Source organism: Thermobia domestica, chromosome 8 (genome assembly GCF_964235325.1).
Source record: "Thermobia domestica chromosome 8, izTheDome1.hap1.1, whole genome shotgun sequence".
In the NCBI taxonomy this organism is placed as follows: domain Eukaryota; kingdom Metazoa; phylum Arthropoda; class Insecta; order Zygentoma; family Lepismatidae; genus Thermobia; species Thermobia domestica.
This window is the reverse complement of record NC_137461.1, coordinates 174,794,414-174,822,269: the sequence shown is the minus strand read 5'-3', so window position 1 is coordinate 174,822,269 and position 27,856 is coordinate 174,794,414. Positions and strand designations below refer to the sequence as shown.

The window sequence follows — 27,856 nt, the reverse complement described above, 5'->3', positions numbered from 1 at the left end:
TTTAGGCCTTGCTTCTTAGTGCTGCCGTCGTGCTTGCGGACCAACACTTAAACAAATATGTTTCATATTTACTAACATTAAGCTTTTTTTGGTTCATAAGTTGCTTTGATTTAAGTAAATAAGAAAGAGGTTCATTTGATGAGTATTGGTCTGCAAGTTTGATGACAGCCTTAAGACTTGAACTCTGCAACACTCTTAATATTTTATTCTGATGTCTGACAACTCCTATATGACGTTTGTCATATAGCGTATTTTCTATTGAGGAACTAGGCCTACTAGTAGTCAAAGCCCAGATTTAAATATCAGGAGCATTTTATTTCAAGTTCCTTAAAGTCCGCCCACGTTTAATACATTAAACACTTCAACATCCTCATTATTTTATTTTTAAATCTGACAACTGATATATATAGCATTAATAGCTTTATTTTCTACTGAATTAGGCCTACTGCTAGTCAAAGTCTAGATTACCTCTTTATACCCATCATACGTTTTTCTAAAGCGAAATGAACTATATATCAGATACTTTCAACCATAGCGAAAAAAAAAGATACCTTTTCCCCAAAATCGTTTTACGATATTTCTGTGCTGCAAAATTTCTTGCACCGAAAGTTTCAGCATAGGGGAGGGGGTTGGATTGCTTTCTTCAGTTTGTCCAAATCCGTTTTCAATTTATATTGTAATACTCAAAATCTACTTCATATTAATATTCTAAGTTGTTTTCATTTTTGTCATATTTTCCGTTTGCCATTTTTCCATTGCTTGCTTGTATTTATTTTATTCAGGTTTATTTTCCTTTGGAATTAAATTAATTAACCTATAAATGTAATTAGTTATCATTATTGTATTCTTTATTGCATTAATTATCGTATAACAATTATATTATTAGTAGTGAGCTTATGTCCGCTTTTGCATTAACATAGGTGAGCTTATGTCTGCGACATTTAAAGAGAATCGCAAACGATATGCAGGAAAAATTATTCTCTCTTCCTGGCTTGTTTCTTCCCTACTTGGCAAATGTTATATTGCTTTGCTTGGTGAATCCGTTTCCTTGAACATTCAGAAAATCAAGTTAAACTATTGCTTTTGCAAAACTCCTCTTTCTTTTAATCCCCAAACGGAAACAGGACGGCAGAAAGCTTGGGAAAGTGTTGCTATTTTCACTGCTAGTTTCTCATTTTAGATAGTGTATATTTACAACGAAGGCGGTGCATGTGCACCGGTTCACCCCTAAATCCGGCCCTGTACATATATGTATATTATATACGTCCATTGTATGAGATCCTGGCCGCCCATATTGTTTCATACGGAAAGTACGTACACATGGAACACTTACAGAAAGTATTATAAAACATGCGTTTTCAGTTATACGTTTGCAGTACGTTTGTAGCCCCAAAACTACAAGATTTACAAATGTAACGTATGATTTTACGTAAGTCACGTACACTTTTTTCTCAGTGTATGACAGTATTACAAGCTCTTCCACTGGTCTAGTGGCTAGCACGCGCGACTTTGAATATCGATTCTCTGTGGGAAAGTATTGAACGACAGTGGTTCAGATTCCACGTCAAAACTATAAGTCCATGTCTCATATAGCCTTGCTGATGAAAGGGGACGGTGAAAAATAATCAATTAATCAATCTACAGTATTTCAAATCTCAGCTGCATAAACAACCTATGACTTGTAGGACTAGTTCATTTTGTTAAAGCAGCTGTTTTAACGAAGTTTAGTATTAACGTGTCAGGTATTTCTATGAGGTAAGGAAAAATATTATTTTGTAACTAAATGATAGCTTTATCCACGAAACAATGAAAATCGATATAAAAATGACTCACATTATTTTAAAAAAAAATTGATTTACATAATAGTTTGGGCTGCCGCAAAAATAGGAAAAGTTAGAAAACTCCGATCAATTGTAACAACTCCATCAGGGGTTGAAATTGGGGGGGGGGGGGCATTCGCCATTAATCAGCCCATTAAGGTGTACAAGCTCACGAGCATGGCTCATGCGCTCAACTGGGCTCGGGCTCAATAATAAGTAAGCTCGAGCCCCAATGAAATACGTGAGCGCGAGTCGAATTGAGGGAACTGAGCCCGAGCACGAATGAGCGCGAGCCCAATTGAGAGAAATGACCCCCAGCGCAAGCGCAGTCGAGAGAAGAGAGCGTGAACCCAAGTGAGCGAGAGAGTCCGAGTGAGTGCGAGCTCAGTTGAGAGAACTAAGCGCGAACGCGAGTGAGCGCGAGCCCGGGTGAGTGCAAGCCTAGTGGCGAGAAGTGAGCGCGAGCCCGAGTGAGTGCGAGATCAGACAAGGTCAGTGAATGCGAGCGCGAGTAAGCGCGAGCTCAGTTGGGAGAAGTGGTCGCAAGCGCTAGTGATCGCGAGTCCAGTTGAGACAGGTGAGCGCGAGCCCAGTTAGGAGAAGTGATCGCGAGTCCAGTTGAGACAGGTGAGCGCGAGCCCGAGTAAATGCGAGCACAGTCCAGAGAGATGAGCGCGACCCCGAGTGTGTGAGAGCCCAGATAAGATTAGTGAGTGCGAGCGCGAGTGAGCGCGAGCCCAGTTGAGAGCAGTGAGTGCGAGCGCGAGTGAGCGCGACTCCAGTTGAGACAGGTGAGCGCGAGCCCAGTGGAAAATGGCCACCTGTGTCCCAGACAGTTACGAATGGAAGCTTATATGGATGATGTAATTTTGTGTTGTTGGCATTTGACCTGTGAAGGAAGTCTCGCAACTCTTAGACCCAGAGAAATTGAAAATTTTTAATGTTAATATATATCAGAGGTACCAATATTGCAAATTATAAAAGTTTCCTTAATTGCCACAGCTGGAATCGAACCCGCGACTCCAACATTATGAAACTAACGCTTAAGCCACTACTCTAAGACATCACTGTTCACGGAGAAGTAAAAACTGGATGTGCAGTGAATTCAGTAATTACACACTTTTACGATTCCAGTGTAATAATGCAGAAACTTTATGATTTCAGTCATGATAAAATATTAAAATATTATGCAGAAAGAACAGTCCAGAGAATTCAACTTTAAATTGACAACTCACATGTACGGAGGCGCTGCCGTGTGCTCTAGCGTCGGGTCCTGATTTTTCACGGCACGGAATTGGACAGATACTCATATCGATTGGAATCTGGCGTTTCAGGGCACTGTATTACTTTTTTAAAAGTAAACTAATTTAACGAACCTTCCTCGGTACTTTCTTTCCCATTTTTACGCGTTTTACTCATCTTTACAGTTTTTCCCAATAACTCTTTAAGAACAGGTACAAAAACACAGAAACACTAAGGACAGTAAAAATCACAAACACTGTTCACGTGTTGTTCCCTTGCCTGAAGTAAAACAATAAAATACGGTGAACACGCAATTTTTGGTCTTCCATCTTCTGTGTTGTCAAATGCAGTTTTGGAGTGGGTCAGTGGGTCAATGGATCGACCTTCCTGAGTGGATCAGTGGGTCGTGGATCAACAGCATGTGACCCACTGGGACCCATCACCTACCGTGACCCACTGCGACCCACCGCCCACTGTGAACCACCATCCACTATGACCCACTCTGACCCACCGGTCCACTCTGTTCAATGCATTGTAGGCAGCATCTTCTGAACAGCATATTTGTTTCACACTCGCCCGTAGCCATAGAAACTAAAAACACAGTTTCTGATTGGTTGCAACTTGCGATTGTCCAAACCTTCTGGTGTACTCATTGTGTATTATAGTAGTAACAGAAGAAAACTGTCACTTTGGGGGTATTGAAGAAATTTGAACAAGCAGTTGAGGTTAAATTTACATCATGGCAATAAACGTTGTACAAAATGAGCCCTGCGGGACTTCTAACCCGATCCTCCTCCTCCTACTACTACTACTTATACTGTTGAGTCGTATTTTAAAAGAAAACTGCACACGTAACGAAATCGCTTTTTTGAATATTATTTTCATCTTATTTTAATGAAAAAAGTTTTGAAAATGTAAAAAAATGAAATATAAAAATAAAGAATTCTTTCCTTGGCCTTGATTTGAACCCCTACCAAAAGCAATTATAATTACTAGCCCATTGCGCTTGTAAGCTCGGCCACGACGACCGCCAGGAACAAGCTTTTGATTTTTGCTCTAATTATGCTACGTGGCGAGAAACGGATAACTTTAACCAACCAGAACCGCGTATTTAGCTCCTATGAGTAGGGTCGAGTGTAATTCAAAAACGTGCTTCTGAACACTGGTCAATTTGTCTACGTTTTACATAAAGGCAACCATTTCCCTTTTTCATTTGTTTCTGTTTACCTGCCTGAGATGAGCATCTCTAAGTGAAAAAAGAACTTGAGGCATTTTTGATATTTGAAATTGTAATAAGAGGAATAGGATGTATACTTCTACTACTTGCCTTTCGAGACACACAGCCTGCAAGTTTTATAGGGGTTAACTACTGGAAAATATCATTTTCGAATCACTGTAATACCTGTATAAATTATTATATGAAAAAATTGAATGTAACTATCTATGCCTAATCATCACAGCCAAATTGCAGTCAAATGAAATGACTTGGTATATAGTTAGGCCTTAATCCAAACTGGGATGTTAGGCACAAATGGGGGGGGGGGGGTCCGAATTTTTGCGAAAAAAAGAATTATCTCACAAGCCGTTAAACTTACGGAGCTGAAATTCAATATACTAATTCTTTCTTGAAAATTAACAGAATGTCTTCTACCTTATTTTACGATTCTCCTTTATGGGGACGGGTGGCACTTTCTATATATGGTACATTGATAGTGCGTTAGTTTGTACAAATAATCAAAAACGATTTTTGATATTAGTTAAAAAAACAAGTTGAGAAACATAAAATACAGACAGTGCTTCGCATCACACATTCATCTATGCTTACCATACGCATTCTATTATAATAATTGCTGAATCTTGTTTATCATGTGAAGCGCTTAGATCACAGTGCAATCAACCCATAGAATTGTGAGAAAAATAGACATAAAATTTGTAATGTAAGCTTCTGTACGTTGGTCTACTTACCTCGATTTAGGACCTTCAAATTTCATCCGTTTTTTTTTTTTTTTTTTTTTTTTACTGAAAAGTATCGATAATTCAACAAGGAAATAATTACACAATGATAATTTAAATGAATTCATCGTAATTTTGCCCGTGACCAACACTTTACCATTTTATATCGTAGAGGTCAGATGCACCGTTATTGTAACAGAGCGGTGCTTGAGCGATTGACCGTAGAAATTCAAACTCCGATTAGTTAGAATTTGACAACATGGTTTTATAACTCTTTAGTCGCTAGAGAAGAGGCCGTGGATCATGTATCAGAGTTGATGACGATATGATTTGGTGGGTCAGTGGTTCATGGTGGGTGCTGAGTCAGAGTGAGTCGCAGTGGGTGGTGGGTCAGTGGATCGTGTCAAGTTTTCATTGACCCACGCCATATCTGGTAAAATCTCTAAATCAAACGAAACAAAACACAAAACGCTCAACATCTTAGCTATTCATGACATAACTATTGCATGATCCGAATAACTCTAGTATATCCATAAATCATCATTTGTCATATTTTACAACATGATTTTTCCGACAATCTGATACTTTCAATGTTGTTATTACAAATAGTTCATTGATCTCATCACTTATTCACTTACTCTCTTATGATCATCAAAACCTTTAGGGTACTTCCCGTAGATATAGAAAGATGAAATATAGTATCCAAGCTTGATGTAGCGTGGAAGTAAACAAATAAAAATCAACAGGATGATATTTCCCTCCCCCAAACACCCTACAATAGATTATTCAACGAAAAGACTTGAAATCCAATCAGAAAATTCATAAAATATAAAATATGTAGCCAAATCTCGACTTTTCATTATTATTATTATTATTATTCGGGACCGGAATACAGCAAATTATGGATGCGTTAAAATATTAAATAATACTTTTCATAAAGTGGATAGTTTCAAATATCTAGGATCAATATTATCAGAGGAAAATCATATGCACGAAGAAATTAAATGTCCACTAAAAGCAGGGAATTCGTGTTACTATTCGGTTCAAAATCTCTTGTCGTCGCGAATTCTATCGAGGAATTTGAAGCTTAAAATATACAAAACGATAATTATGCCTGTTGTTCTGTATGGCTGCGAAACATGGTCACTTACTCTGAGGGAAGAACATAGACTGAAAGGAATTGAGAACAAGATCCTGAGACGAATATTCGGACCCATGAGGAACGGGAATGGGGAATGGCGGAAACTTCATAACGAGGAACTACATAATTTATATGGTTTACCCAACATTGTTAGGGTCGTTAAGTCTAGGAGGCTTAGGTGGGCGGGTCATGTAGCTAGGATGGAAGAAAGTAGAAACGCTTTCAAAGTCTTGACTGGAAGACCAATCGGAAAGCGACCATTAGGAAGACCTCGGCGCAGATGGGAGGACAATATTAAGATGGATCTCGCAGAGATTGGAATACCAAGTAGAAACTGGATGCAGTTAGCTAAGGATAGAAGTCAGTGGAGAGCTTTTGTGAACGCGGCATTGAACCTTCGGGTTTCATAGGCCATAGAGTTAGTTATTATTGTTATTATTATTATTATTATTATTAATAATAATAATAATAATAATAATAATAATAATAATAATAATAATAATAAAGGAATAACAATTACAATATTAATTACGTAAACAATACCTTGCAATAAAGAAAAATAAATGCCACGACGGGATTCGAATCTGGGTCGTTGTAGTGGAAGTTCTCTACTTTTACACTTTGCCATCAATTCCTCATACAAAGATAAGAAAACAAACTAGTTATTATGTTACATAAACATAGCACAAACTATTTCTACACGTGTTAATATAATTCAAGGAATGTGAAATTAATTTCTACCCTCCTTTTTTATTTGGAAACTAGAAGGTAAAGAAGAATTGTAATGTAAATCGGGGCTATTGCTGAAAACGATGACGTAGCCTTAACTTGAAGAACGGTTTGTGATATGTTCCTCATTGACGAACGTCTATATAACCCAGAAGGAAATCTCGAGTTAGTCACTGTGACATTCATAAAGAATGTCTTATTATACGAGCATTAGTATATCTTATAGTCTTACATGCAACGATTTTAATTAGCCAATAGTTTAGGTGAAAGACGAAGCGACGCGGTAGGTAAGTGGTTAGCGCATTGAAATTCTATTCGGCGAACCCGGGTTCGAATCCCGACCAGGTTGAAACTTTTTCAAATGTTTCAATTTCAATTTCAGTGCATACTCAGTGCAACAAGCAAGATCTTTTCTCTTCCAGAAAGAAAAAATGTTGGAATGAAGAGAATTGGAGACGGTTTCTCAATGGAGGCAATCATTTACAAACTTGTTTCCAGCAGTTGTTCTAGATTTTAATATTTTGAGCTACTTTCAAGCATTTCCTGATTCATGCGTGGTCAGTATTGTAATTTCACTAAACACATCATATAAAAGAAATAATAAATTTCATACACGGCAGTATTGAGATTAATATATGGCGTTCTTTGGAAAACACGATGCGAACCATAGAGATTCATCTTAGAGTGGAGAACTCTTTCGTTAGTCACCTACTTTACAATTTTACCTCCATAAACACCTGACTCAGTGCTAACAACTGCTGTCAGTGCCGAGAAAAGTTACGTGTAAGTTGGGTTGCATCTGTCTAGGCGTTCTCACAACTGCAAATGACCTGGACCCCAAGTGATGGAATTGGAGCACTTAGGGGGGAGATACTTTTGTGGTTCAGTGTACATATACTTAAAGTCACAGATATTTGATGGAGTGTGCATACGAAATTACGACTTACTTGAACATCCTAAAGAAAGACTAAAGATCAACAAGATTGCTCAGCATTGGAATTATTAAATAAGAAATAATAATATTCAGTATTTGTGAGAAACAACTCAGATATGTCAGACTCTATCGAAGTGTAAATTTAACTTATTTTCACCAGTGTAGTTAAAAGTTAAATATACTGAAACTGAGGAAGAACAAAACGCACCTGCCAGAAAAAACGGAAGATTCAAGTTACAAATCATCCTCTCAATTCCACCACCTATTATTATCATTATTATTATTAGTAGTATCTCTTGATTGTCTTGGATCTGCAGGTAGTCAAGTGCAAAATAATGTAAAGTGTTTCGTTTCCTCGTAAGAACGATGTAGTCAGAACTTTTAAAGGAATTTGTTGCTTTTCTTCTTAACATTAGAAGAAGAGTGTTTACTAATTGTAATTTTCAATCGCTTGTAACTTCGTTCTTATTTATTAACAATACGGTATATCGTAATTCGATACTAAGTTACTTCGGATGTGCATCGCCCCGTGCGGCGGACATATTACTGTTCTTAAGTTTTCCAAAGTTTGGATTGTTGTGTCCTTAGCTTGTAACACTGAATAACATAAGTGTATCGTAACTTTTATTCTTAATATGTGTATTTAAAATACGTAATAATCTGAGTAGTGCTATTTGAAAAAGGAAAGTACGTTGGGAGGGTAACACTGTTGATCTCGTGTTGTTATGCCAAGCAATCTTCCTGTCCATGTGCGCATGCTACAAAATTTCAGTTTACTTATAAAGGGTGTTTCAAACCAACACCAACAACGTTTGGGCGTGATTCCTGACAGCAAAGTAAGACAAAAGGTAAAGACCAACGTGGGTGCACAAATGCCTCCTTTCGGAGATATAGGCTGCAGAAAACATGAAGCCTACTGTAGTCGGGTCAAGACTTCACTTTGGAACTAATATGAGAGCTATCCAAATATACATGTTCCAGAATTCTAAGGTACTAACGCAACATTTTTTACAAAGGATGTGGTGCTACGGCCATATAATTTGAAGTACTCACCAACTATCTCTATAAAAATTGTTGCAGAAATACCGCACGATTCTGAAACTTGCATATTTGGATAGGGCACATACCAGTTTCTAAGTGAAGTCTTTGCCCAACTACGGTAGATCCCATAGTTTTGGAGCTAAGGTCCTTTAAAGATCATTTTTTCATATTTTCGGCAGCCTATAACTCCGAAAGGAAGCATTTGTACACCCAAGTTGGTCTATATTTTTTGCCTTATCTTGGTGCCAGGAATCACCTCCCAAACGTTGTCAGTGTTGTTTTGAAACACCCTGTATATTTGTAACTAATGTCAAGGGTGTATCAAGACAAATGGTATACGGTACCCTATATATTGCTGATGATACACACATATAGTTGCAGTAGAAATTACTAAATAGGATCCTCATGGCCGTTCTTATGAAAATTTCACTCTTTGGCAATACTCTGTGATGTCCACGGGTATGAAGTTCATGGTAGATTATGCACAGTCTACGATCTATATGTGTGTGTGTGTGGAAAGCAACACACATGGACAAAGATTGAAGGATTCTTACTTTTCATTTTCAACCAGTGAATTTCCTACTTGACTAAATGCAAATCCAAACGTAAGGATGTATGCAGTAAGTGTATTTTCACTATTAGAGACTATTTATTAGTTACTTACATCTGTTCCGTTGCAACCATCCAAACCAGGTAGTCCTGGAGGACCTGGTGGGCCTTGAATTCCGGGAACTCCGTTAATTCCTGGGAAGCCGGGCATTCCCATTTTACCCTTTAAAAAAAACAAAAGTTATTAATTTGTGACTTATAATGGTATAAAATTTTTCTAATTAACACAATCAGCAAAAACTTGAATTTTGAAGTTTTGTGGAGCCGTTTAATATAGTATTATAAAGCATCTATGAAGTAGCTAAATACTATTTTAAAATATGGTAAAATGCATGTTATGCATGGTCGTTTGGTTTAGCCACAACACACTAAGCGTATTTTCGTCCTTCAACATCTTCAATTTCTCCGAAACAAAATAATTGAACGAGGGTAATAATGTCGGCATTCGTCCTTGGAACTATACTACTTTTGTGCCTAAAACATAACTATAATCTGTTAAATTGTTGATAAAATTTGCAGGTTTGCGATGTTAAGTTTAGCCAACTTTTTCTGGGAGTCTCGCCACTTATTTAAAAATAGAATTAAGGGATAAAATGCAACACAAAACATGGATGTAGGAGTTGCACGTAATAAAACAGTTAACACTAAAATCCCAGAAGACGTAGAAAATGTTAAATGTTGCAAATAATTAGTCGTGATATTTATATATGTAGAATGCTAGAATGTAATGGCTTCCAAGAATTATATAAGTACATATTTATAGACATTATTTCTAGCTACAAATAGGGGTTTGGTAAAGAACTGAACTTTCTTTTTGTATTCCTTAGAGTTTCTCATAGCATGATACACTGAATTAGACTAAGTTATGGTAAGAAAAAGCAAGTAGAATGCTGAGTAAGAACTTAGGTTACAAGTACAAAATGTAACTTTTTCACGCGTTCTCTAGGAAGTTTCCGCTGATAAAATATCACTTATTATTATATCACTTATTATATATATTATATATTATATATTATATAATATATAATATATATTATATATATAATATATATTATATAATATTATATACATAATATATATATATATATATTATATATATTATTAATATAAATATATAATATATATATATAAATATATATTATATATTTTACACTTATATATTATATAAGTGTAAAATATCACTTATTATACAGTGCAGTCATGGCATCATATGAAAAACTGATTGTGAGCGCTTGAAACGCATTAGCCACGGAACCGCGTGTAACAGTACATACATTGCACGAAATGGGCTCTCACCTTTGATGCGAGCAGTCCTGAGTTAGATTCCCGGTGGGAACACTCGGTCGAAAAAGTGTAAAAGCTATTTCAGTCCAGCCGTCCTAGGTGAGATTTTCCTCACTCAGACCTGCAAATGGCGGGATGGCATCTAACCACGGTCCCAGGACGCTTCCTTCCTTCCCCATTGTTTTCTTCCTCTCCAACTCCTCGCGAAGTGTCACCACCGAGGACGTCATACCTTATACGAGATGGACTAACATAACCATACATGTCGAAAGGACAAAAATCAAATTGCTAATCCTAATGCATACGTCGTAATACTTACGTTTCCCGCACTCTGCAAAAGTTAAGGATATACGTCTTTACCCCCTTTTCTCGGCAGCATTTACCCGCTTTACACACGATTGTATACCTGCTTGTCAGAATTGTAAAAAGTTTTATCTTTATTATCATCATGTCTTGATATTTTACTTAACCATTTTTCCGTAGTTGAATACTCGATGATTTTTCCTGAAACGATAGTTAACTTTTTCTAAAATGCCTCTTTGCACCTTAGAGAATGCAAGCAACAATAATACATTTTAATTTGCGAAACAAGCCTCGCTTAGTGCTGCACCCATGCGGCGAAATTCGAAAAAATGTTCGTACGGTTATTTTTGGTGATTCGACAGGTAGTGTAAAGGCTGGAGCGGGCGGTGACTTTAACACCTGAAGCAGGAATAGTTCACATAGTTATTTGAACTGTGTAGTCGTACATAACACTATCTTCACTCAATCAAAGCTGAAATTGAGGCTATTTAGTTCAGGGTGTTACAGTCCGCGGCATAAAATTTGTTACAAAAATTCTAAGTCCAAATAAATAACAAACTCTTGCCCAGTTTTCTTATGCATTCCCGCAATACATGTATCAATAGATTAGTTGCTTCTAGTATTTATTCCAACTCCTCCCCGTCCTCCACCTCTCCTTGTCTAAAGCAGTGTGTGTGACGTAATACACTCTTTCCATTCAGCTGAAAAAGAAACAGGAATCAAGTTTACAACGTTATAGCTTTAAAACAGTCTTTTCCATTCGTTTGTTCTGAAATATTTTTAAGAGCCTAAATTAAAGGAAAGTCACACAATCTTCCCAGAGCTTCATAAATATCTTTAGTTTCATTCTTTTCTTTCTTTAAAGAGTGAAAGCTAGTAAGATGCTCCCTAAGAAATCTATGAAAATTGCCAAGAGCTCTAAAATATCTACGGACAGAAACGAGTTTTATTCAATGATTCATTGAATTTCTTTTCAGTAAGTGCAAGCAAATGTATCAGGGGCGTCATTAGGGCAGGACAGGAGGGTGTAATTCCCCCTCTCTTGAGCTTCATAAATACGTATTTTTTGATCAAATGTATAGTAATACACTAATAAAAAGTGAAAATCTTATGTCGCCGGAGAATCTCTTCCTCCCCCCCCCCCCGAATAAAAGACACTGGTTTTAACAACAAACCTATAGAGCTAGGATCGCACATTGCTAAAGAGCTTACATTCGGTTTCAAGAGTCGAAGGTTTGATCTCAAGCCATATGACTTCCTGGGTGACATTGAGAGAGAGAGAGAGAGAGAGGGATTCAAGTATGGAGACAGAGAGGGATGATTTGTATACACAGATTTAGAATTGGGGAAAAATGATCGGACAGCATTCATATTATGACGAAAATTCTGATTTTGTGAAAGATAAGAAGGGAAGTTTTCGAACTGCGAGGATCACATTAGGCAGTTGTCGAATTAATGTGGAGAACATCAGATGATTACGAAAGAAGAGAAAGATCTTCAGAACTGAGGAATTAAGATTTTAAAAAATCTGGTTTCGGCGACGGGTTTCGAACCACGAACCTTGTGGTCATCGAACCATGACTTTATCCATTCTGCTACGGAGGATTCTATTACTCGTTCACATACGTTTCCCTTAGCTGCGTTGAAAGCTACATTAAGGGGATATTCCAAAAGTTGACCAAAACGCACCAAAAAGGAACTGTTCTGAAGTATTTACTGGTTCTCCCTATGACCCCATTTCAATATGGCCAACCTTGGACATATACACACCTGAAATATCACTTTTTATGTCAGTGATCCCGAAAACTATCCATTCGACACAAATATAGGATATTTTCGATTCTTTATTCCTGTCACCCTCCCATTGTCAACTCGAAGCCAACCAAGGCTTATTTTGGACTTACGCAGCATCCACAGTGTCACTTTTCATCTTTGCATATGAATTCGACACTAATTTCGTTCGTATTTGACTACTTTTACATGTCACCTTCATCTCTTGGTAGGGATTTTTCAGTATCTTGCCCCCAGAACTATGGAGAAATTTCAACCAACTAAGTATAATTATAAATTATCATCTGAAACACAACAGTACGAGTGATCTTTTTCGCAGAGGAATTCGTTAACTACTGTTTCAATATCAATGTATTGGCTTTTTTTGCTCTGCATGCTGGAGATTGCCAAAGAGCTAAACTTCATTCTGTACTATTGTGCTATGAATATAGTGGTTTAATTCACTGAATACTAGCTTAGATGATGCTCTCGTCACAGGAAAAGTGAGATACAGTTATAAAAGAAAAACGAAACGAAATATTTAAGTTTTACGTCCCACGTTATGCCGACTACGCTAATGGAGACAGTGATGGTGAGAAACTAATGAAATCGTTTAATGAAGAAAGTGGGAGGAAACTGGAGAAACCCGAGAAAACTCATGCACACGGTGTTTGTCCATAATAAAGTTCATTCAGCGCGAGCTGGGATCTAACCAACAACTCCATGCACCATAGGTAAAGTTATAAAAGAATAGGCGTCTAAACAAATACGGAACACTACTATCAATGAGAGTTGTATAAGATTAGATTTTTATTTATTTCATTCTAAGTTGAAATTTCAATCAATCTTGATCTTCATTACTGTTCGAAATCCGGACCAACTAGGGTAAAGATTAATTGATCGCCAACAGAAATCCAAAATCCTCTGTATAACCCCACGTTCCATTATTCCATATACACAATTAAGAGTCCAGCGTAACCTACCAGTTAATAAGTTTTCTTCTTATTATTATTATTTTTAACACCTCAAAAATATAGGCTCATAATTGAAACACTGATTGGAAAAAGGGAATAAGTACATAAAAATATTTTTTCCACTTTTAAGCTTTTCTCACCAATTGCAGTGCTACAATACAAGATTCTTCTTCTTGTCTTAGAGTTTCTCAGTTCTTTTGCTACAATTAATCAGTTATACACGTGTTGAAACAAATACAAATACGCCTCGGGAGGTTTTTTTTGCGTTTCTGAAAACTTAGGTCTGATGTACTTATTCCCTTTAGCTGGAAATAGTTGCTGCAAATAGTTGCTGCAAGGACGTGATAAATCTTTTCGGTAGACTTCACAGTCTATAGCTCCTTTACAACTTCCTTTTCATCTAAGGCTAAGTAGTTACATTTTAGACATTGAGGGAAAAGTGTGAAATTCATTAAAACCCTTCAAAGTGGAGTTACGAATCTTCAATGGACCCCATTTTGCTGTTGGCCTCGCTCAACGCACTCCCGTCACTGTTCAGGGTGCACGATGGAGTTTCTCCCTTTTAGGAATACTTTCTAAGACAGTACTAGTTTTTTTTTTTTTTTTTTTTTTTACAGCTGTTTTACACCTGACCCCACACAGTACAATACTCCACACGAAGCATTTTATTAGTCTTTTTCTCAACTCTTTATTCAATGTATCACAATGTACTTTCTTCCTCCTAAAGGCTTTTTTCGCCATTCGTATCTTTGCTTTTATTTCACGTTCACACTTCATATCATCACTAATGATATTAGCCAGGTGTTGAAAATTAGTCACCTGATCTATACTTGACACCGACCACTTCGTTTTAATCACCATAGCTTTTATTCTGCTAACATTAATTTCATCCCATATTCTCTCACAGCCCTTCCTCAAGTTTTCTAACATCTTACGTATTTTCTCTTCAGATTCGGCAAGAAGCGGCATATCATCTGCATACCGTATATGCCTAATCATCCTACCTCCTACCGAAGTGTCATCTTCATTTGCAGTCTTTTTTTTTCTTTCTTTCATTATGCCTTCTAGATAGATATTAAATAATGTAGGCGAGAGACAGCATCCTTCTCGAACTTCTGTTCCACTTACACTTCTCTTTTTCATTTCCTCTCCTATTCTAACATTTATTTGTTGGTTCAAACATTAGTTTCATATGAGTTTTCGATCTTTCCATTCCAACTCAACCTTCTTTAGAACTTCCAACAGCAATGCCCAATTCACGCAGTCAGAAACCTTTTCTAGATCAATAGGGCGATTTTCGGCGTTACGCACGGGACATTTGTACACAAAACCTGCTTTTTTAACCCTTATCCGGGCAACTGGGGCCTCCCAGGCCCAGTAGCTTCATTTTTCTAAAATTTCTCAATAACCATAAATATTTTGAAAACATAAAATACTGAATTCTTCTATCTTTCGTCGAAGTTAAAATCATGAACATATCGAGTTGGTAAAGCTAATTTTTTTGTTTTTTAAAGTTGAAAATCTTTTTTGACGTAACCGGGCAACCGGGGCCTAGGAGGCCCCGCATAATTTTAGTGAAATTCCTGTTAAATATTAGATCAAATTGTCACATAATTATATATTGAACACGTGACTATTGTAACCTTTAGTCGGAACAGTATGCGGCAACAGACATTGAATTTTGAGTGTTCTGCACTTAAAATATATACTAGGCCTGACAGGCCCCGGTTGCCCGTTTACGTAAAAAAAATGTCTGGACCGGATTTGCTATTCTGCTTGGCTTACAAAAGCGTGACACGAAGTTTCGCTACTTGACAAAAATATATACCGCTACATTCTAGACTAGTCTAAACTAGTGGTGGGCACAAAAACCGGTTTTTCGGTTTTCAGTTTTTAGAAAAACCGAAACCGGGTTTTGAAAATTTTCGGTTATCGGTTTTCTCCAAAACTGGTTTGGTTTTTCAGCTGATCCAGTTTCGGTTTTCTTCAAAACCGATTCCAATTTTTTTTTTCAAAAATTTGTTTTATTTCTGACGAGAATGGTGTTTCGTTGTCCTCCGGAAACCGAATCCATTTCCACAGAAATAGTTTTATGTGTTTTCGAAAAGTTTTCACCGAAACCAGAACCGGTTTTGGAGAAAACCGGAACCGGTTTCGGTGAAAAACCGAACCGGTTTTGGAGAAAACCGAAATGTCGGCTTTTCGGGTTTCGGTTTTTATAGAAACCGGTTTTCGGTTTTTACAAAAACCGGTTTTGTCCATCCCTAGTCTAAACAGTAAGTGACAATAGGCATTGATTTTGAGTGTTCTGCACTTAAAATATATACTGGACCTCACAGGCCCCGGTTGCCCGTTTACGTTACAAAAATGTCTTGCCCGGATAAGGGTTAAACAAAAATGTATTTTCAAATAAAATAAAAAAGTATGTCAAAATTAGGGTAAAAATTATTAGTGCATAGTTAAATAAAATGAAACACCCAAAACAACTGCAAATTTGAGTTTCAAGCCGAAATTAAGCGTTACGCACGGGACTCAGACAAACAGCTTATTTGGCAATCTCAATTTCATTGGACATTCCCTGCGATTTGTGGAAGCATTTTCATTTTATATACCATCACTTATGTTTTACATTCATTCTCCTTACTCTGCATTATATTTTTAAATTGGAAAGTATAATTTAATTAGCTTGACATTGTGTTTTCTTTTTCGACTCACCGATACACACGGGACAGAAAAGTAACTATCCAATTCTTCGGTTGTTCTAAGACTGTTATTATGCAATATCCTTACTAAAGAGATCGATATTTTAAGACTAACATTTGGACATTGACAAGCATAAAAAATTCGCATCCATAACTTAATGTAAATGAATTAAATTACATTCCAAAGTATCAAAGTCGAACTTTGCTAGGCAACTCGCTTAGTGCTATTACCATGTCTTTGGGGTATTTTTCTGAGCGCTGATCGGTGGCGTTCAAACCACATAATGTTGTACAACTGTTGAGCTGCTCGATCCTCTGTGCTACCTACCAAACGTTGAGTCGTTTGAACGCTGCTATTGGCAGGTGAAATGCGGGAAAGTGAATTGAAGAAGAAACAGTTGGTTTTTCGTTATTTGGTATTATTGATTGTTATTTCACAGTGAAGATTTTAGTGTGAGTTTTTTAAGTAAGTAATATGGGTTCACAAGCAAGTAACTCTGTTCCAAGTAATATTGTCAGGGATGAAATGAGTCGATCAACAAAAAGCAATGAGTGGCTCTGAATGGGCTAGAAAATATATAAATTGACTTAAACATAGGAACCAATGCGAGACTGGAAAATAAAGTGAGGATGCAGCGTTATAAGTAAGTTAAAGGATTAACTCTTTTCCTTTCACGTTTCTTTTGCGAAACTCATTCCGCATTGTTTCGTTGTTGACCATTTAGAAAAGGAAAACACTAAAATGTGAAGAAGAACAAGGTAATTCAAGTTAGATTGGTTCAAGAAAAACGAAAAGTGCCAGTGTACAGAATGATATATTCATCAAGTGATGAGAGCAAAATTAATTCAGAATACAGCTTTGAAGACGATGTCAAAATTAGGGTAAAAATTATTAGTGCATAGTTAAATAAAATGAAACACCCAAATCAACTGCAAATTTGAGTTATAAGCTGAAATTAAGCGTTACGCACGGGACTCAGACAAACAGCTTATTTGGCAATCTCAATTTCATTGGACATTCTCTGCGATTTGTGGAAGCATTTTCATTTTATATACCATCACTTATGTTTTACATTCATTCTCCTTACTCTGCATTACATTTTTAAATTGGAAAGTATAATTTAATTAGCTTCACATTGTGTTTTCTTTTTCGACTCACCGATACGCACGGGACAGAAAAGTAACTATCCAATTCTTCGGTTGTTCTAAGACTGTTATTATGCAATATCCTTACTAAAGAGATCGATATTTTAAGACTAACATTTGGACATTGACAAGCATAAAAAATTCGCATCCATAACTTAATGTAAATGAATTAAATTACATTCCAAAGTATCAAAGTCGAACTTTGCTAGGCAACTCGCTTAGTGCTATTACCATGTCTTTGGGGTATTTTTCTGAGCGCTGATCGGTGGCGTTCAAACCACATAATGTTGTACAACTGTTGAGCTGCTCGATCCTCTGTGCTACCTACCAAACGTTGAGTCGTTTGAACGCTGCTATTGGCAGGTGAAATGCGGGAAAGTGAATTGAAGAAGAAACAGTTGGTTTTTCGTTATTTGGTATTATTGATTGTTATTTCACAGTGAAGATTTTAGTGTGAGTTTTTTAAGTAAGTAATATGGGTTCACAAGCAAGTAACTCTGTTCCAAGTAATATTGTCAGGGATGAAATGAGTCGATCAACAAAAAGCAATGAGTGGCTCTGAATGGGCTAGAAAATATATAAATTGACTTAAACATAGGAACCAATGCGAGACTGGAAAATAAAGTGAGGATGCAGCGTTATAGGTAAGTTAAAGGATTAACTCTTTTCCTTTCACGTTTCTTTTGCGAAACTCATTCCGCATTGTTTCGTTGTTGACCATTTAGAAAAGGAAAACACTAAAATGTGAAGAAGAACAAGGTAATTCAAGTTAGATTGGTTCAAGAAAAACGAAAAGTGCCAGTGTACAGAATGATATATTCATCAAGTGATGAGAGTAAAATTAATTCAGAATACAGCTTTGAAGACGATGTTCATAATGATATTCCAACCCTCCAACTGTCGAGTGCAGAATGGGCAATGTTAGAGCAGGTGTATTTCTCCTAGTGAAATTTGATTGTAGTTCTTCCAAAATTAAGATTAAATATCGGTATGTATATGTGTCTGAAAGTGATGTAGAAGAAGATGGTGACATTATAGAGTAAGAAATCTAAAATGCACGGACAACAGTTGTACAAAGTTTTGTTTTGATAAAACGAATAGATCTAATGTCTCATTCCATCAAGTTTTAAATATACTTCAAGCACCTAATTTGCTGATAAAGGGTGAAAGAATATACTATAAGTTCCAGAACCAATAGCCGTCTTTGTAAAGAACTAAAGAGTTTTGAAGCGAATCCATATGCCCCCTACAAGACTGTCAAACCAACTTACCATAGACCTATCTTTCTAATGAAGTGTGATTTATCATGATAATTTGTTTTTAAGCCTCGTGGTAAATGTTTCTATGTAACTTAGCGTAGACGTTTTTGGTAGTTATCTTGTTGGTTTAATTTCTCTCAGCAAATTCATGCTTCTTTTGAGTTAATATAAAAGTATATTGTTCATTGTTTAACCTCAATAACAATAAACACGTATTGAAATCTTACTAACTTAATTTTATTCACTTCCTTGCATAAATCTGTAAATGTCCCGTGCGTAACGTTACGCACGGGACAACATTTCTATACCTCACGAAATAAATAAGGAGGATAATAAACAAATGTAATGAGTACCACTATTAGGCTAATAATAATTCTACTTTGGAGCAAAAGTTTCAATACTTTATTTTCTATAATTACAAAAGAAACACGAAAAATACATGGTTTCCGTTACGCACGGGACAGCAAAACATGACATGAGAAAACTACGATTTTTGCCTACCAGGATAAAACATTAATTAAAATGAAATTTTCAGATTTTTGCCAAAGGTCCACTTCATATTTTTTGCTATTGTTCATACAATTTCAGATTTAGAATTTAGTTTGAAAATTATTTGAAAGTTGAGATATGCGAAAAGCATTGAGCATGGTGTAGAACATGTAAAGTTTATGTGGTCAAAATCTAGTAAATATATTTTACAAAAAGATTTTAAATGTCTCAGCATACAGTTACACTATTTCTTAATAGAAAAACATAAACATCATAGTTTCAAATTAATTTTGAAAATTTACTGACAATGAACCACTTGCCAGAGAATCGCCCAATAAATATTGCATACACCTCTTCCCCTTCTACAAAACATTCACCTATCACGCTTAACCTTTTCAAATTATATCACCTACTTTTAGGTGATAGGGTAGAATCTTCATTATTCGATTTAGGAAGTACCAATAAAGCTTCTCACTTAGATTCTTTCTGTTTTTCAAGCCTGGAGGCATTATAGAACACGTATGCTTTCACGTCTTTCTGCGTCGAGACCTTGTTGTGATGACGTCATAACTTACAAAAATATTTTTGTTATGCCTATATTTTTAATTTTTGGCAAGCTAACTTCTGCACCAAGAAGTATGGAATTTTGAACACACATTCAGTGCACCAATCAGTATTTTTCTGATTTCTTTTTTAGGTCTCTGCGTTGAAACAGAGTTTTTTTCTTACCTGAGATCCTGTTTTATACAAGAGTCTGGGGTATTGTGGGGAATTTTTTGGCGGGCTTATCTTTGCACCTAGAAGATTGAAATTTTCCACACACATTTACTGTACCCCTTAGCATTTTTCAGATTTCTTTCAGATCTCTATGTTAAAACATGGGGGTCTAGAGGGGCAAAAATGTAAAAGGCAAAGGATATCTTATAAAAAAAAAGTCTCTTTTTTCATTATTTTCCCGCCTCAGATACACAATGAACACCTGCGAATATTACCGTTTAAAAGTATGTTCTATTCTGAAGAATGATGTACGATAAATAGGGATAGATAGGGATGTTTCAGGAAAATTTTATATTACGAGCCGCGTCATGTGGGACATTGTGCGGATGTTCTTAACTCATTAGTAAATATTTTTCCCCTCTTGCTATTCAAGATAGAATATTGAAATTTCGTACACACATTTAGTACACTCCTTAGTATTTTTCAGATTATTTTGATATTTGTGCGTTAGCACAGGGAGCTCCAGAGAGGATTAAAATTTGACATTTCAGAAAAAATCTCGATTCCCTTAAAATTTCCCACCTCAGGGACATGATAGGGAAATGGGAATGGTGCCGTTTCAAAGGCTGTTCTATTCGGAAGAGAATGAAATACGAACCATGATCCTAGGATAAATAGGGATGATGGTGTAGCCGCTAGACAAAGTCTATAATTTACCTTAAAAGTCCTAATTTAAAAGTGTTAATAATCCATTGCATCTCTTGTGCCTTTATCCCTCCTGAAATCGAACTGATCCTCAGCTTAATTTGTTTCTCCACGTAAAGTTCTGTTCAGAATTCGAATCAAAATTACTGCTGCACGATATACAATCATAATTTTGTAATCTTCACATCTCTTTCGGTTTGATTTCTTAGCTATCATGATTATCTTCACGAAATCTTTTGGACACTCTTTTGTTACATATATTTCATTGCACAGTGGAAACAATTCTCTCTCGTTCTTGTCTCCCATATTCTTATCCCGGTTGCTTTTCCATTCCTAATCTCGGATATAGGTTTTTCAAACTCACCCTGAAGAATATCTCCCTGAAGAGACTCACCCTTATCATCTTTGCCCACTTCATTTTCTACTTCAATATCTAGGCCACATGGTCTATTCCTACTTTCATATAGATCTTCATCATATTCTTTCCATCTTCCTAAGACCAACTATCCGTTTTTATTTTCTACTGCCATCGTAATACCCCCTTATATAAACGAAGTTCCATAGATTTCACCATGTACATTTCCTCATATCTCCCGACTCTTAATTCTAAGTTCCCGGATTTTCTTTTTTAAACCTCACCCCTTGTTCTGTCTGTCACCTTTCGCAACTTGTTGTTTAATTTCATGTACATTTTTCTGCCTCTTCTGTATCAACTTGTTTCTAAGTCTTCCTTTCCATCATTTTCTGCAACATCTGCTCTGTATCCCATGATTTCTCAGCCGTTTTGTGTCCCCGGTAACCTACTGCTTTTTCTGCAGCCTGCTGTATGCAAAGTTTAATATGTTTCAACCATCTGTTATTACCTGCCTCTCCTTTCTTCGTTTGACTATTTTTCTTCGAATTTCTCAACGAAAAGGTTTTTTACTCCCTCGTTTTTCAACTTTCCAGTATTCAACATCTTGTTACCTATTTCTTTTGCCTACATTTTACAGTTGAATATACACTTTGGCCATCAGAAGGTTATGATCAGAGAAAATGTCAACACCGGGAAGAGTCTTTGCATTCTTCAAGCTATTCCGATACCTTTCCTAAATCATAAATAGTCCATTTGATATCTTCCGCCGTCTATAGAGGATTTCCATGTATATCTTCTTGTCTTGTGCTGATTGAACCACGTGCTCCAAATTACAATTCAGTTCTGTTTACAGAATTTAATCGAGCCATTTCCCCTTTCATTTCTTTCGCCTAAACCACATTTGCCTACAACACTACAGGCACACATCCACACTTTTTGAGGGGTATCAAGTCGAATTATTCTAGGGAATCCGTGCCGAGTGCATCACCGTGACTGCACTCCTAATGCAGATACAACATATGTTAATTAAAAAGAGTTATAAAGTTTTGTGGGATTCGGACTCGGTGTATCCATCATACAGGCCTTTGTGTCCAAGTTGGAAGGTGACAAATATAATTTCACTATTTGTTTGTTCCTTTCCAGCACCGAGGCTTATGAAAGACGTGGACCTAAAATTTAAGGTGGAATCCGAACAATTGTAATTCCTTCAATGCTCTCGAGCTCCCTTGTGGCTAAGGTTAGTGTACGCACCTTTGGCGTGGAAGATGCGGATTCGATTTCCGGCAGGAGCTCATATGGTTCGGATCCCACATTAAACTGTAGGTCCATGTCTCATATTGGTTTGCTGCTAAACGAGGCGATAAATTAAAAACCAAATCAAATCAAAACCTTCAATCCTGTCAGATCAATAATCGGATCCGGAAACTCGCACAACAAAGACACTGAAACTAGTCGTAAGACCAGCGCGCAAAGCAAAAACGAAAAAAGAAAAAAGAAAGAAAAATAAGAGATTTCGAGATCAGTTTTTTTAAATCGATTCGGCGTCCGAAGGATATGTTCCATCACCTTCGTTAAATTTCTATTCAAACCGGAAATGAATAATTTGAACCAACGTTTATCGCAAAAAACAAAAGTAACATATGGGAAGAAGAGTTTTTAAAACAAACTATTCAGCGTCCCATGGTAACATACCATACCACCCCGAACACTACCAGAAACGGAAGTGATTCAAATTTAATATTTCGGTTTTAAAGGATTTCCACAAAGGCTTTTGTTTTTATAAGTAACCTTCCCACGTGTCCTTAGTTATGCGGCGTATCTTTCTTTTTCAGAAATATATACCAAAGATTGCACTTTCTTCGTGTAAAATCCACATTCATGCCACACGTTTCATTCCCCAGGTAAAAACTCTTTCGAAGTTCACGGGACAAGAAGTGGATACTATATAAAAAAAAAACTTCTCTACAGATTAATATAGCACCTATTGTTATCTATCATAGCTCAAGCCTGTCGACCGTTAGGGTTATTCTAGCAGATGCGGACAAAAAGGATCTAAGCATGTCCTCCTTTACATTTACATACTTTAAGGACTTGTATATATGCATATTTTTACACTTCTATTCCGAACACTACCCTACTCTTTAAACTCTGAAGAGCATACAGATATTCTTTATATTTCTAATTTATTTTAACCACGCAATATAAAAATATAAGTAACTACTCAATCTATCTCCTCGATTTCAATCTTCGATAAAACTCAAAATCTTAAATGCATTACAGATACACTGTAAATAAATGTAATAGTTAAGCAATTTACTTACTCGATCGCCTTTGGGACCCCGTGGGCCTTGAGGACCAGGTTCTCCCTTCTCTCCTTTCGGGCCCGGTAATCCTTCCATTCCAGGGTAACCTTGCTGTCCTTTGGGTCCCGGTGGACCAGGAATACCAGGAGATCCCTAAAATGAAAAATAATAAATGCTTTAATGGTTGCTAATTTTCTCATTCGTATAAATGTAGTTTAGGGTTAGAAAAAATTCTTCAGTTCTTCATAGTAGATTTTTAACTCAAATATATATTTTTATAACAAAATGAAGGAAAGCAATCTACTTTGTCAAGTTAGTATTAATTAGTACTAATTCTAACTTAGCTGATGTCCTGATGTCTCCGAAGTTATGACAATAGACTGTATAATAATCACTAATACATATAATAGTTTAATTATACACTCAAAAAAACAACAACAAAAACAAAGTTATTCCGAAAAAAAAATTAAATTACAATATACGCGCCATTTATTTTGGACACGCGTCGGAGGACCACCGATGGGAGCGACATGTCCCCAAATATTGGCTACCCCGCAGCGACGATCAACGGTGGCCGCACTTCTGTTTTGAAAATTACACCACGAGGGCTCACTAACTGCAGAGATGCGGGGATACGCCAATCAACCAAAAAATTATTGCACCCAAAATATGTTAAATTGCCTATATGCGTGATTTGTTTACATTATGATGAGTTTTAAAAAATACTATAAAAAAGGAAACAGGTATTATCTCCTATCTCCTTTACGTCTATTCTCAATTGTCTGTGTGTTTAAAACAAGGCATATTTGCAGACGAACATCTACTGGCAACATTTAGAAAAATATTAAATTATAATATTTTAAAAAGTAGAAATGAAGTAGAAGTGATTCGAAACCGCGACCCTCGTACTCGTAAACCGAAACACTACGTGCTGTGCCACGAAACCGACATAAAATACGAATCACAAATAATTTACAGTGTGTGTCTATGGATAAAATAAGATCTGAAATTGAAAAGAACGTAACAATTACTCGTTCTTTCCAGCTCGACGGCTGAAAAATTAAACATTACACATACCTAGCTACTTTCTACAATATTTATCGGCATTTGTTAATCTACATCAATAAAGAGAATGGTTTGTATTACGAAAAGGTACTATAAACATTGTCGAATGGATTGGGTAAGACTCGAACTGCCAACAGTATGAAGTGAACATTCAGAAAGTAAGAAGTTACTTCCTTACCAATACGCTAAGAAGAATACGACTACTAGAGAGTAATTTGGAAGGTGTTGGAGTGACGCGTAGAGAACATATTCTTAATGTTTGGCCATGATGTTAAGACTTAAAGGGAAAAGGAAGGATCTAGTGGTGATACAGACCAGACATATGCACCGACGACTTCGCATGCAACTGAAGAAGTAGACGAAAATTATGAGAAAATAGAAGAAATTATAGATAGGGAGAAGAGGGGTGCATGCGTAATCGTAATGGGAGATTTCAATGGAGTTGTGGAAGAAAAACAGGAAGGTAGTATCGTAGGGAAATATAGTTTAGGCGAAAGAAATGAAAGGGGAGAGGGACTAGTGAATTTCTGTAGACAGAATTCACTAGTAATTGGGAACACTTGGTTCAATCAGCACAAGAGAAGAACATATACATGGAAATCACCAACAGACGGTGGAAGATATTAAATAGACTATGTTATGATTCAGGACAGGTACCGGAATAGCTTCAAGAACGCGAAGACCCTTCCTGGGGTTGATATTTTCTCTGATCATAATCTTGTGCTGGCCGAAGTAGATATTCAAGTGTAAAATGTAGACAGAAGAAAAGTAGGTAACAAAGTGTTGAATACTGAAAAGTTGAAAAACGAGGAAATAAGAAAACTTTTCGTTGAAAAATTCGAAGAAAATCAAACCAGAAAAGAATAGGCGCAGATAGTAACGCACAGTGGGAATACATTAAACTTTGCTTACAGCAGAAGAAGCAGTAGGTTACCGCAAACACAAAACGGCTAAGAAACCATGGGTTACAGAGCAGGTGTTGCAGAAAACGAGGGAAAGAAACATGTGGAAACAGGTTGATACAAAAGAGTGCAGAAAGAGGTACAAAAAGTTGAATATGTTACGGAGAGAAGCCGACAGAGCAAGGGAAGAGTTTTACAAAAGAAAATGCGAGGACATAGAAGAATTAGAAAGAGTTGGGAAATATGAGGAAATGTATAAGGAGGTGAAATCTGTGGAATTTCGGGGGAAACAAGGGTGTATTACGATGGCAGTATGAAATAAAAATGGGAAGGTAGTCAGCGACATAAATAAAGTCATAGAAAGATGGAAAGAATACGTGGAAGACTTACATGAGAGTAGGGAGAGACCGTGTAGCCTAAATGTTGAAGTACAAGATGAAGTAGGCGAGGATGATAAAGGATTTAGTATTATTCGAATGAGTCTGAAAAGGCTATATCCGAGATTAGGAATAGAAAGGAAATCGCCAATAATATACCAATCGAATTCATTAAAAATATAGGAGACAAGGGAAAGAAAGAATTGTTCCGACTATGCAATGGAATACATGAGACGGGAGTGGCCAAAAGAATTCCTGCAGACGATCATGATACCGATGGCTAAGAAATCGAACCCAAAGAGATGTGAGGATTATGAAACTATTAGTCTCATATCTCATGCAGCTAAAATTGTGCTCCGAATACTGAACAGAAGGTTATATGGAAGAACAAATGAAGTTAAGGAGAAGCAGTTCGGGTTCAGAAGAGGAAAGGGCACAAGAGATGCTATTGGATTATTAAGGGCGATCGGTGAAAGATTTATAGAAAAAGGGAAAGAGGTGTATGTTGTATTTATCGATCTAGAAAAGGCTTTTGACCGCGTGAATTGGGAATTGTTGTTGGGAATTCTAAAGAAGACATGGTTGGAATGGAAACATCGAAGACACTTATACATGAACCAACAAGTAAGTGTTAGGATAGGGGAAGAACTGACGGAAGAGAGTGCAATTGGAAAGGGAATCCGACAAGGTGCTGTCTCTCGCCAACACTAATGTCTATCTAGAAGAGATAGTAAAAAGAGTTTACATTATGATGACGGCATTTCGGTACAGATAGAATGATTAGATGCATAAGATTTGCAGACGATATGGCGCTTGTTGCAGAATCTGAAAAGGAAATCTATAAAATGTTAGAAAACCTGAGGATGGGCTTTGAAGAATAGATGAAAATAATGTTAGAAAAACAAAAACCATGGTGATTGGAACGAAGAGGTGTGTCAAATATAAAAGTGGGTGGGGAGCAAATAGAACAAGTGAATAGTTTTCAATATCTGGGTAGTTTTCTTAGTAATGACGATGTGCGAACGTGAAATAAAAGCAAGGATAGGAATGGCGAAAGAAGCCTTTAGGAGGAAGAAAAGTCTGTTTTGTGGGACCTTGAATAGAGAGTTGAGAAAAAGACTAATAAAATGCTTCGTGTGGTGTACTGTATGGGGCGGAAACGTGGACATTACTTAAAAGTGATGAAAAATGACTGGAAGCATTCGAAATGTGGGTGTGGAGAAGGATGGTAAGAATTATTTGGGTCGAGCGGAAAACGAATGAGTGGGTGTTAGAAATGGTGGGGGAGAAAAGAACACTTTTAGATATTGTTAAAAAGAGGAAGAGAAACTGGTTGGGTCATTGCCTAAGAAAAAATCGTATCATGAGAGAGGTCATAGAGGGTATGGTGGCGGGAAACAGAGGCAGAGGGCGAAGGAGACTACAATTAATGAATGATATAAAAACAGAAAGATAATTCGTGAAGACGAAGAGGTTAGCGGAGGACCGTGTAGCATGGAAGCTTCTCAGCTGCTGCAAGTGACCTCCCAGTAAGGGCAGAATACCTATGATGATGATGTATAAGATGCAAGAAGTGAAATAACAATAGGAGAGTTATATATCTCTCTGCAGATCTCACCTGTGATACTTGACTCCACGAACAATTAAGCTTACCACAATTGAAGACTTTGGGGCAAAAACCCGTCGAGTCCAAAAAATGAAAGTGTAAAATGGGTAGCTTCACAAGGGTCTCACTTCTTCCGATTTTCTTCAAACTTGGGACATATATACTAGAGCCAAAATAAATCGACACGTATTTATTGGTTTCTTTCGGAAAAATAGGTTAAGGGGGCAAAGGGTCCCTTTTCAAAAGAAGGATCCCCTTGATTAAAAGGGCCACATTAAAGAAACGAAACTCTGCTGATGCAAAGATGACTTCAAATTTGGAAATGCGTGTTTTGCGAGAAAAGGGTTGCAGGATGTATGCCCCCTTTCGAAATGACAAAGGACACCGCACAATCCTCACGGAAATTGGATTTCGGTGGAATTGCTTGAAA

General features: G+C 36.8%; 1 protein-coding gene across 1 annotated transcript in view; it reads right to left on the bottom strand.

Moving 5' to 3' along the window:
• Positions 1 to 27,856, bottom strand: part of LOC145693356 (uncharacterized) — a 1,437,468-nt gene that overhangs the window by 1,282,993 nt on the left and 126,619 nt on the right. The window contains exons 4-5 of the mRNA XM_081769283.1: positions 23,495 to 23,629; positions 9,525 to 9,632 (exon numbers count right to left, since the gene is read on the bottom strand). Of these exons, the coding sequence (XP_081625409.1) occupies positions 9,525 to 9,632; positions 23,495 to 23,629 (243 nt within the window). The remainder of the gene's footprint in view (positions 1 to 9,524; positions 9,633 to 23,494; positions 23,630 to 27,856) is intronic.